The sequence below is a fragment of the Oncorhynchus clarkii genome, chromosome 9 (assembly GCF_045791955.1).
Source record: "Oncorhynchus clarkii lewisi isolate Uvic-CL-2024 chromosome 9, UVic_Ocla_1.0, whole genome shotgun sequence".
In the NCBI taxonomy this organism is placed as follows: domain Eukaryota; kingdom Metazoa; phylum Chordata; class Actinopteri; order Salmoniformes; family Salmonidae; genus Oncorhynchus; species Oncorhynchus clarkii.
This window is the reverse complement of record NC_092155.1, coordinates 13360500-13373061: the sequence shown is the minus strand read 5'-3', so window position 1 is coordinate 13373061 and position 12562 is coordinate 13360500. Positions and strand designations below refer to the sequence as shown.

Here is a 12562-nt window from a genome sequence, read left to right as displayed (position 1 = left end):
GTGGGTGGCTTAGTATCAGAGTAGGCAGGAAAGGGCTCTCAGATTTGCAATGGAAATACAGTACCCCCCCCCCCACACACACACACACGGGCTGATAATTTGAGGCCGTACTGCATTCCCACAGACTGTTCCTGCTATGATGTTGAGGTTGGTGAACTCTCCCCTCCTCCTCCTGACTTCCCCTCCTCCTGACCTCCCCTCCTCATCTTCCTCTTCTCATTTCCTCTCCTCCCTCACCTCTTTCGCAGATTCCCGCCCTCCCGCCATCCTTCTCTTCTAAATGGCAGTGATTAGCCCGAACCTTTTTTGAGAAAGCTATTATCCTTGGTGACGGTATGGGGCCCTGAAATAAACATAGAATGTTAAAATGCTGCTCCATTCTGTTTTCCTTCTGATTACGTCCCAAACGGCACCCTATTCCCTACATAGTGCACTACTTTCACCTATGGGCCCTGGTCAAAAGTAGTGCACTCTAGCGGGAACTACATAGGGAACAGGGTGCCATTTGGGATGCACACCATCAATACATCATCAGTACACAGAGATGGAAAATGACTGGGAGTATATCACATAATAATGCAGGTCGTTGGGTGCACCGTGTGTGTGTGTGTGTGTGTGTGTGTGTGTGTGTGTGTGTGTGTGTGAGAGAGAGAGAGAGAGAGAGAGAGAGAGAGAGAGAGAGAGAGAGAGAGAGAGAGAGAGAGAGAGAGAGCGCGCGAGAGAGGGACTGAAGGAGAAAAAAACATGAGAGCGAGAGAGGGAAAGAAAGAGAGAGATGGGTCTGTTTTTGATTATGTGGGTGTGTATTCCATTTGTATGTATCATGTCCTAATATGGCCTGGCTGTGGCTGGTTAAACCAGATTAACTATCTGTAGCTGGTTATACCAGATGAACTATCTGTAGCTGGTTATACCAGATGAACTATCTGTGGCTGGTTATACCAGATGAACTATCTGTGGCTGGTTATACCAGATGAACTATCTGTGGCTGGTTATACCAGATGAACTATCTGTGGCTGGTTATACCAGATGAACTATCTGTGGCTGGTTATACCAGATGAACTATCTCTAGCTGTTTATACCAGACGAACTATCTGTGGCTGGTTATACCAGATGAACTATCTGTAGCTGGTTATACCAGATGAACTATCTGTGGCTGGTTATACCAGATGAACTATCTGTGGCTGGTTATACCAGATGAACTATCTGTGGCTGGTTGGACTGGACCGGATCTACTCTGTTACATTACAGCCAGATCCAGCAAAAAAGACTATAAAATACATAATACAAATACAGAGGGAAACATTAGGAAATTCTATTTTATACTAATACAATTATAAGAGGAAGAGATTTTGTTTAAGAAGTAATACAAAAAAAAAACATTTAAAAGACAGTGGTCAATTATTGGTGCCCCTGTTGTCATTACTCTAGCCCACTCTCCTTGCAAGGATAATAACACTGCGCCTTTTACTAAAATATTTCATGAGATTGGAGACCACATTGGGAGGGATCTTAGACCATTCCTCCATACTGAATCTTTCCAGATCCTTGATATCCTTCATATGCGCTTATGGACTGTCCTCTTTAATTCAAAATACAGGTTTTCAATGGGCTTCAAGTTCAGGGACTGAGATGGCCGTTGCAAAATGTTGATTTTGTCGTACTGCGTAAGGTTCATGATGCCGTTGACCGTAACAAAGGCCCCAGGACCAGTGGAAGCAAGACAGCCCCATAAAATCAAAGATCCATCACCATATTTTACCGTAGGTGTGAGGTTGTTTTCTGTATATGCTTCTGTTTTACAACGCTAAACCCACCACTGGAATGCGTGGCCAAAGAGCTCTGACCACCGCCACCTGGAGTTTGGTGAACGGCATTGGCACTTCGGTTGGAATCGGCGCTATTGTCAGATGACGTGAAAATAGAGCTCTTTGGCCACGCACACCAGTGGACTGCAGTATGTATGTGTCTCTGTGTGAGTGTGTGCCTGACTGCGCATGCTGTGTGCACTTTGTGTGTGTGTGTGGCTGCCTGAGGGTTCTGCAGTGGTTCTGCATGAGGATGGAGGAGCGAAGGATGACTCACCCAGCAGAGGAGAAAAGGGAGGGATGGAGGACAGAGGGAGGACAGAGGGGGGGGAGTCACATGACCAATGAATCACTGCTGCTATCCCTCCGTGAGCTGGCTGCAGTCAACAACCTCTCCTTTCCTCTCCTCCTTTCTCCTTATCTCCTTCCCTTCCTCCTTCTCTGCTCTTTTCCTTTCTTCCCCCTCTTATCCCATCCCTCCCTCCCTTCTCCTGCTCTTCTCATCCCTCCTTCTCTCCATCCCCTCTCCTCTCATCCCCCATCCCTCCCACCTTCCTCCTTCCATCTATCCTCTCTTCACTTTCATTCTCTCACTTATTTTTAATCGATCTCTTTATTTAGACTATTGATATTCCTTTTGTTTGTTTCTGATAGTCATCGTTATTATTATAATTATTATCATTCTCTCTCTCTCACACACACACACAGAACCCCCCCCCCCCCCCCCCTCTCCACTTCACCCTGTATCCCATGCCTCCCTAGCCAAATTATTGAATAATCTATGACAGCATGAGTCTCCATCAGATTTCTTAGCTCCAGAAAGCTCCAGGGGGGGCAACCCACCTGTTCAACAAGGGGGAGACGGGCACTCGTTACTGGGATCAAAGCTCTGGGATCAAAGCCCTGTGCTCTGGATCTAAGCGTGGCAGGGATGCATGTTTGACCCTCCCCAGTAACAGTGGTAGGTCCCAGACATCGCAGCACCACCGCGGGGCTTTGTCGGTACATGTAGTCTGATATGACTTCTCCCTTCTCTCCTTCCACCTCTTTCTCCTCTCCCTCCCTTCTTCTTCTGCTCGTGTGTGTGTGTGTGTGTGTATCCATTTCCCCAGTGAGCAGTGATCAACCTTTCCTCTGATCACCAATTTAACCTCTTAACAACTCCCTGAACACACACACACACACACACACACCAAGCCTTCTTCCTCATCCTTTCCACTTCTTCCTCTCCTCTCTCTCCTTAGGGGAGCATGTTTTATCAAAACAACACAACCTTTCTTCATCCCTGTATCCCTCACTTCCGTCGTTCTCTCATCTCCCTCTTCGTCCTCCTCCCTCACATCCCTCACATTCCACACTTCTTCCTTCACTCATCCCCCTTTCTCTTTCCACCCCCCTTCTCCTTCCATCCCCCCTTCTCCTTCCATCCCCCACTTCTCCTTCCATTCATCCCTTCTCCTTCCATCCCCCCCTTCTCCTTCCATCCCCCCCTTCTCCTTCCATCCCCCCTTCTCCTTCCATTCCCCCTTCTCCTTCCATCCCCCCTTCTCCTTCCATTCCCCCTTCTCCTTCCATTCCCCCTTCTCCTTCCATTCCCCCTTCTCCTTCCATTCCCCCTTCTCTTTCCATCCCTCCCTTCTCCTTCCATCCCCCCTTCTCCTTCCATCCCTCCCTTCTCCTTCCATCCCCCCTTCTCCTTCCATCCCTCCCTCATCCCTCCAATCAGTACAGAATGAATGAGTGGTGTGTTGGCATTGTTTGGCTGTAAGTCTCAGGCAGGATGTGAGCTATACGGGTTATTATGAAGGAAAGAATGGCAGCAGTAGCTGAGTTGGCCTGTAGACTGTACATCCTATGGCAGCAGTAGCTGAGCTGGCCTGTAGACTGTACATCCTATGGCAGCAGTAGCTGAGTTGGCCTGTATACTGTACATTCTATGGCAGCAGTAGCTGAGTTGGCCTGTATACTGTACATTCTATGACAGCAGTAGCTGAGTTGGCCTGTATACTGTACATTCTATGACAGCAGTAGCTGAGTTGGCCTGTATACTGTACATTCTATGGCAGCAGTAGCTGAGTTGGCCTGTATATTGTACATCCTATGGCAGCAGTAGCTGAGTTGGCCTGTATACTGTACATTCTATGGCAGCAGTAGCTGAGTTGGCCTGTATACTGTACATTCTATGACAGCAGTAGCTGAGTTGGCCTGTATATTGTACATCCTATGGCAGCAGTAGCTGAGTTGGCCTGTATACTGTACATTCTATGGCAGCAGTAGCTGAGTTGGCCTGTATATTGTACATCCTATGGCAGCAGTAGCTGAGTTGGCCTGTATACTGTACATTATAAAAACTAACAGATCACACAGGTTGGGTTGCAAAATTCAGTTAACTATCCCAAAATTCCCAGAATTCTCAGTTGAAAGATTCCTGGATTCGGTATAGAATACTACCAGGATTTCTGTAAATCATCCCACCTACTTATGTTTTTTTAAGTTAATTTTGCAACCCTTTAGTGCAGTGGTTCTCAATCCTGGTCCTGGGGACCCAAAGGGGAGTACAGTTTGTGTTTTTGTCCAAGCACTACACAATGGATTCAAATGCTCAACTCATCATCAAGCTTTCATGATTTGAATCAGGTGTGTAGTGCTAAGGCAAAAACCAAACTGTGCTGCACTGCTATCGTGGTCCTCCATTATTGCTGCCGTATGATAGGCAGGAAAAGGAAGCAAAGGTGTCATCTGAAAATATAACTTCACAAAATGTCTACTAAAAAAAGTTGTAAAAAAAAAAGGCATTTCCGTTTCATAATAAAAAATAGTTGATTTTATTTATTTCTCTCTGTGTAGCAAAACTAGTCATCATGGATACATGCGGTTATTTACAATCAGCAATACGCATGTTTATTACGATATAGATGCAAGGTACAGCTAGACATAGAGTACATAGATCAGAACAACATCCTCGTACAAGACTTCAACAGGGTTTTATATCTGGTACGTCATACGTCTATAAAGTCATCTTTTAGCTATTTTAGATTTTTTTATACTTTTTTTCAATGCTTGTTAAGTTCATCAAAAAGAAGCAACACATTTTAGATGCAGGTACATGCAGCAGAAACTGTCTTCTGTCTGTCTGTCTGTCGGTCTCTCTCTCTCTTCAGTCATCCCTAACCCTTTCTATTTCCCTCCCTCTCTTTTCGTCACTTGGTAAAAAAAATAATTATAAAAAAATTTGTCAAAATGAAAGTAATGTTTTAGGTCCCTCCCTCCTTTCATGACTTTCTTTAACATCTCTCGCTCTCTTTTTCTCCTACAGCAGATACCTCACAGTTAGGGAACTTTAGTATTGAGTAGCAGGTTTTGAAGGGTGAGTCTGTCCCCTTTGATCAGTGTTCCTAGTAAACGCTGAACCTGTTCAAATATCAAATGGCAGTCAACGACCTGGAACAGTCACCAGGGGTGCATCCTAAATGACACACTATTACCAATAGTGGCCTACGGGCCTTGATCAAAAGTAGGGCACTATGTACGGAATAAGGTGCCATTTCTTTAATCAAAGGTAGTGCACTATGTAGGGAATAAGGTGCCAAGTCTAAATCTCAGTCAAGTGGAACACACATATCAAATCAAACACCACTCCCAATGTTCCCCCAGTGTTTCTCCCCTCATCTATTCTGTAGAATAAGGGATTTTTCGCTAGCGTCTGTGGCATCAGTCACATTGAAAATGGTTTCACTTTGAGATTGTCTATGCTGTGTATGAGTTCGTCTCAAATGGTACCCTTTTCACTATATTGTGCAGTGCACTACTTTTGACCAGTGCCGATAGAGCTCTGGTCAAAAGTAATGCACTATGAAGGGAATAGGGATCCATTATGGGATGCGCCCTTGTCTCGGCTATGAGATTGCCACATGGTTAGTTCAAGACTTGAGCGGGTAAACGTGACAAAATGGGAGTTTGTTGGGGTTTGGTTCCCAAGGCAAGATTAAATGAGTAAGGATTTGGAGGTGATTAGATATTGATTTCCTGTGACACCGGGGAGATTCTGAATCCCGGTCCTCTCTGCAGCCTCTAAAGTCATAAACAGAGCCATATTTGTTTCTCTATGGTCGCACAGAGTTTTTTTATTTTCCCTTTTCTCTTCTCATATCACTCATTCATCGGGAGCGAGGGAAGATTCCTTTCCAACTCAAGTCAGTTTCATTGAAAAATCCCTGTACCGTTTTTCTATTTGTGAATCGAATATTCTAATTCGTTCTCTGAATCGACTTGAGATGGAGTGGAATTGAGATCACAACCCCATTTTACTCCCTACAAGAGCGTCAATCGATTAAATTCTACCCCCTTAACAAAGCTGACCGCCTTCAGCAAGACGAGGGGGAATTCATAATAATAAGGGATATAAAACTGTATTTCAGTATGTTCAACTTCTTTTCATTAAAATCACTTTGTCTTACACATATTTGGAATGTATGAATATGTAAATCTTAGCACTGCTGTGTAATAAAAAACAAATCTAAATAAAGTACATTACAAATACAGAAATAAAATCATCAAAGTGTCTGCAGAAGGGCAATTTACATTAACATCAAACAATATGCAAAAATATTATGACAAAAAAAAAACAGAATTGATAAAAACAGACACTCAAATGGGAAAAAAAGACAAAAGAAAACATATTTGGTCAATATTGACAGTCTTGGACTGCATTATGGCAACTTACCAAGGGTATCAATGGAGGTGGGCTTTTCCTCCTGTCCTTTAGATTAACTGCTTCTATCTGTGAGTTCTTGAAAAGGTACAATTCAATCTTTTTTTACAAGTTTAATTTTCTACAAACGATGTATAACTAGAACGATCATGTAAATGCTCATTTAATAATAAAACCTAACACACACATGTTGGTAAGGCTTAATATCGATGGGGCCTCTGCTCCAATAGCAATGGCTAGTCTTTCGGAATATAAACATGTTTGACTGCACATTTTGGTTCCAAACATTGACATCTGAGTATTTGTTAACACCTACAAAACTCAAAAGTTTTGAATGAAGGGCAACATGGTTGTCAGGCTGCTTCATAAATGGCACCCTATTACCCATGTAGTGCACTACTTTTGACCAGGGCCCCTAGAACTCTACACTACATAAGGAATAGGGTACTATCTGGGAATCACCCTCAATGTTGAATGTCGCTGATGCTCCCTCATATCCGTCAGGATTCCATGATGACATGGTGAGAGTCGTTGTTCCGGGAGTTCTATTGGAGAGTTCTGTAACTTTTATAGATCTATACACGGTGGGTTTTGTGCCCCTCTTGAAGTCATTTTGGACCATGACCCTCAGTTTCTCATGTGATCATCCAAAGTGGAGGAATGAATGGATGTCTCCTCCTATATATCTCTCTTCTATCTGCAAGTTTGTTTTATACTCTACAGCGAACAAAAGCCAACCCCCCCCCCCCCCCCCCCCCCCCCCCCTGCTAAATGACATTTTTGTGTTGCATTTCGACCAAAATCAAGCTAAACAGTAAAAAGACACGAGACTCAAACCCAGAAACAAAATCAAAAGTAAGCGGTGAGGAAAATATACATTCCATTGTTACCTCTTCCTCCCTTTTTCCCCTCTCTCTCTCTCTCTCTCTGTCTCTGTCTCTCTCTTTCTCTCTTTCTTTCTCTCCTCTCCTTTCACTGATACATTCTGGGTCTGGGTTTCATAAAGACCTGTTGAATGTAGTTCTCTAGGTCTTCGTCACTGTCTTGCTGCTGCTGCCCCAACTCCTGCATCCCATAATAATCTTGGTCCCGGGTCACTAGAGGCGCTGGGGGCGCTTGGTAATAGTAACCATGCCGACGTCGAGGCTGAAACTGACCCCTGGGAGGCGACGACCGGGGTTTGGCCATCGGGATGGGGAGGTGGTTGTATGTCCGGGGGTGTGAGGGGAGGAGGTATTTGGGGTAGTAGAGCTTCTGCCGGAGAGCCACGGGGGGATTCCTCGGGCGGGGTTGTACCCAGGGACGGTACCTCCTCTTGGGAGGGAAGTCAAAGTCGTAGTCCAGAGAATTCGACAGGAGGTCATTGAGGGAGGATTTGGCGTAGTAGCGAGGTTTGGGCTTGGGAGGGGGGAAGTAGAGGGGGTAGTACCCTCGGTAAGGCCTCTGTTGGTTGAAGGGATAGGCAGGGTAGTTGGAGGAGGAGGTCCGAAAGGACTTGTGTCGCGGTTTGATCCAGACGTTTGGGTCTTGTTTTGAGGAGGATATGTCCATGAACCAGGCCTTGAGGGGGTTGATGGCTGGAGAAGGCTGATTCAGGGTGGGATTGCGTGGGGCCGAAGGCTGGGTGTCGAAGGCGGCGGCTGCTGGGGGAACTAGGGGTCGTTGCTGGGGTCGTTGCCAGGGTAACATCTCAGGAGTGTCTTTCTTCTTCTTCTTCTCGACGTCGCTGATGATGTCGACAATGTCGTCTGCTGGGAGGTGGAGTTTACTGGAGATTTCGATGAGCTTATCGATGGTCTGAGGATCAATATCGTCATCCTCGCTGACCACCTCCTCATCGGAGCGCTTGTCCTCGGCTGCGTTGGACAGCAGGGTCTTCTTGTTCTGGTTGGAGTACTTCCCTTTGTCCTGTTTAACCATGTACTGCAGGAGCATGTCTGAGGCAATATCCGCCAACTTCTCCTCCTCAGCTTTGGCCCTCTGCGCCTCCTTCGCCTGCCTCCTGACCTCCTCCTGCTCCTCCTTCGCCCTCCTCTCCTCTTCCTGGGGGCTCAACACCTCCTCCTCATCTTCGTCTCCCTCATCATCCTCCTCATCCTCAGCCGTTTGGTGAGCCAGATTGTCGTCAAAGTGGTCCATGAAGTTGCCACCTCTATAAGTGGGCATGTTCAGGGCTTTCTGAGTCTCCTCCTGCCATTTGAGCTTCTTCTTGGACATGGCTAGTGGATATCCTACTTTCGCTTTAGGTTTTATCTGGTTGTCCATCAGGGCTTGGTCTGTGTCATGTTGGTTGTAGCCCCTGCTCTCCCTCTCTCTCTGCTCCTGGGCCTGGGACTCCCTCTCTCTCTTGTTGGCTGTGTTGTAGTTCTGTAGTTCCTCCAACATGGTTTGGAGGTTCTGCACCTCCTCTGGGCTTAGCTGCTCCTGCTCCTCTTGTTGGATCTCCTGGGAGGTGGGAGGTCCCTTCTGCGCCTCCTCTCTGGCCCCTACCTCCTTTACTCCCACCTCCTCCCCTCTTCCTTCTACCGTCGGAGGTTGTTTCTCCTTCACAGGAACAGTCTGGCTGGTGGTACGGCTAGTCACCTTCTCTGTTAGTCTTTCTTCCTCCTCCTGTGCTCTCTTCCTCTCTTCCTCCTCCTCCCTCTGTCGCTCCTCCGTGCCCTGCTCTGCAGCGGCGGCCATCACCAACTCGAGTTCCTCTCGACCGTCCCTGTCTCGGTCCGCTCCCTCCTCCAACGCAGCTCTCACCTCCTCTCCCTTCTCCTCTTGACTTTCCCTCTCCTCCTCCTCTCCTCTCTCCTCATCCTTCCTCCCATCCTCCACACCTCCGTTCATCCTCTCCCCGTGCGGCTTATTCATCGCCTCCAGCAAAACGGCCGCTAATGTTTTGGGGTCCATGTCTCCGAAAAGCTCCCCCTCCTCTTCCTCCTCCTCTGCTCTCTCTCTCCGTGGAAGTCCGCCCTTCTTCCCTTCCTGCACATCCCTTTCTCCCTCTGGTAGCCTAAGCCCAGGAGGTGGGGGAGCATGGCTGTCGCTGGGGCTGTGTGTCTCAGTCGGCACAGGGACGGAGGTGGCAGACGGAAGGGTTAGGGTGAGTCCCAGCAGGATGACCAGTGGGATAAGGGCACTTGTGGCGAATTGGCTCTGCGTCATGACCACACAGAACGGACGTGGGGGTGGAGGGGGGGGGGGGGGAGCGAGGAAAGGTGATGTGCCTGGAAAGAAATGGGGAGAAAGAGAGAGAGAGGAGGGAGAGAGAGAGAGAGAGACAGAGAGAGGGAGATTTATGTTTGGATGTTAAACATTGGTGAACCAATATAGAATTAGAATTCTATGGAATCCCCTACCCATGTACAATGTAAAGTGTTTATCTATAGTGAAAGGTTTTACAGGGATGATACAAATTGTTTTGTGGTTTAATGAATCTATACCGTATACAGTTCAGTTGAGGTTCTCTCCTCTTTTTAAACTAGGTAGTTTCATTGCCAATAAAACCATTAGCTCACAGCATTAAAGTGAAATGTATTGCTGGAAGTGAGTTGGCCTGTGTAAAGGAATGACGACGTGAACCATTGAAAATAGCCCAAGTGGAGTTGTCAAAGTCAAAACTCATCTAGCAGTGAAAACATTTCTCAATTTAGGTTGCCACTACCCTGCCCATTTCTACAATTGATCTTCTAAAATGTGATTTTAAACCTAACCCTAACCTTAACCACACTGCTAACCTTAGATCTAACCTTAACCTTTAAATGAAGTCCAAAAAGCACATTTTTGCTTTCATTAATTATTATGCTATAGCCAATTTTGTATGTGATAACTAGCGGAAAGCAACTCAAAATCGTTATTTCTAGTCTAACCATCTGGTAAGCCTAGACACTATCAGTAGTCTATACATGTTTCCCCCCCATAAATATCACACATATAATAGGTAAACCACTATATTCATTCACCCTCTGTGCAGGTCAACAAATAACATAAATTGTGCAGAGACCCACGCAAGATGGCCGACTAGTATGACACAGTTTGAAATGGTTTATCAATGTATTTTCCTCAACATTTAGTAACATAACATTTTAGCAGATGCTTTTATCCAAAGCCATTTGCAGTCAAGTGTGCATTAATTTTACGTATGGGGTGGTCCCAGGAATCAAACCCTCTAGCTGGACGTTGCCAGCACCATGCGCTACCAACTGAGCTACAGAGGACCACAGCTCAAAAAGCAACACTCCGCAACTATAGTTAATCGGATGTTCATATACAAGGTAAGCTAAAACTACTAGACTTGGCTGGGTGTCTGTGAATGGGCATGCATGCTTTTCAAGGTACTAAACTATTCATTTAATTCCATGGCTCACATTAATTGCGTTCACAACAACACCTTTCATGTCCAAATTGGACAAATTGGATTTTCCTCAATTTAACTTTTCAGCTCTACACCATGCTTTTCAGCTTTATACCATGGCGTTATTGAATACTCCTTTCTGATTGGCTTGAAGGGCATTCTTGAGCGTGCATTGTTCCCCTATAAATAACGCACGGTATATATTTGCAAGGTAGATTTCGATGGCTATAGCTCATTTTACAAGTTTTGTTTGCGCTGCGTTTGAAAGCAAAAGTATAATTGAAAACAATATTGGTATTGTTGAATTAGATTTTCATAATAGCAAGCAAGCTAGGACTGATACTTTGGTTAGCTAAACTAGCAAGTCTGTTTGTTTGGTTACCATGGCAACTACTGTAGCTATCTAGTAAACTTACTAGCTATTTTAGTGGATGTTGAACACATTTATACCGGCAAATAAACACATTTTTATGGCAAATGTGTACAATTATACCCCATGGTATATAATCAACTAGGGGCTCTGAGTTCTCTGGAAAATAATGTAACTCTGTGGAAGGTCAGTTCCACTCCGCTAGCGCGTTGTGGAACACACCGTGTCATTCATTATTTTCCATAGAACGCAGAGCCCCTCGTTGATAATCCCTTACACATAATATATAGGCCTCGTTCGTCGATTCGGGTTAAACCGATCGATATGCTGTACAGTTTTTTTAAATACATATTTTCACGCGCCTCTACTCTTCTAACAACAATTTAATAGTCTCAGTGTCTCGAGCTGGTGCTGCAAGTTTTAATGTGCCTTTCGCATGTGAACTCGGAAAGAAAGCGTTCCAAGGCGCGTTCCTCGCGACGCCGCTATAGGGCTACAGAGAACTATTAGCAGAATTGTTAGACTTGTAAGGTAATTTATATCTGTGGCCATGGCAACAACAGATTTCACATTGATCATGTTGTATTTTGTAGCCTATGCAGTATAATATCGATCCATAAATGACGTACCCTAACTGCTCAATGATTTAAGATTAATATTTTTCTGTCTCTGAGAAATACAACAAAAAGCATGAATAGATTGATCAGATATTCAATCACAATTGATAATCTCCTTTATACGAATCCTTTACAGCCGCAACTATATCAAACATAACCCCATTGGATCTAACCACTGGAGCGTTGCAGCTATTTATAGTCCTAGAATCTAGATGCGATTGAAAAAGGAAATAGGCCTACAAGATTAAAGGATCATGATGCCGTATTGAAATGCGTCCCAATGGCACGCTCAGCCTATTGACAATATGGTGCACTACTTTTGACTAGAGTCCCATGGGTCCTGGTCAACAATAGCGCAGTAAATAGTCAAGAGGGTGCCATTTGGGACCAGTATTGAGGTTTGACCCCTCGCTCATTATAACACAGATGGATCAGTGTAATCCACAGAGAGAGATTAGGAAACAATATACAATGACCTGGCCTAATGAGGCACCATCCATCTCACTTCCCATTGAGACTGATTTTCCCTAATATGTAAAGTTCTGTGTGTGCAAATTGTATAGAAAGAATCTATATCACCTTGCAACTATTGTATATCCTTTGCAGTCTTAATTAATCACTTTGTCATAGGCTACTTACTACTTTAGCTGTGTGGTAGGCTATACTTTGTACAGTCATCAAAAAGCATATTTTAACCGCCTCTCTTCTTTCTCT

The 12562-nt window shown here is 45.0% G+C and overlaps 1 protein-coding gene across 1 annotated transcript; it reads right to left on the bottom strand.

The window, feature by feature from the left end:
* Positions 1–7291: 7291 nt before the first annotated feature.
* Positions 7292–9704, bottom strand: LOC139417091 (neurosecretory protein VGF-like). Its single transcript, XM_071166339.1, has one exon. It carries the CDS (start codon positions 9670–9672, stop codon positions 7492–7494), a length of 2181 nt encoding a protein of 726 aa, XP_071022440.1. The 5' UTR covers positions 9673–9704; the 3' UTR covers positions 7292–7491.
* Positions 9705–12562: the final 2858 nt, after the last annotated feature.

Bases quoted from the DNA above. Each gene is read 5' to 3' on its own strand.
- LOC139417091 (XM_071166339.1), bottom strand. From the start codon at position 9,672: ATGACGCAGAGCCAATTCGCCACAAGTGCCCTTATCCCACTGGTCATC.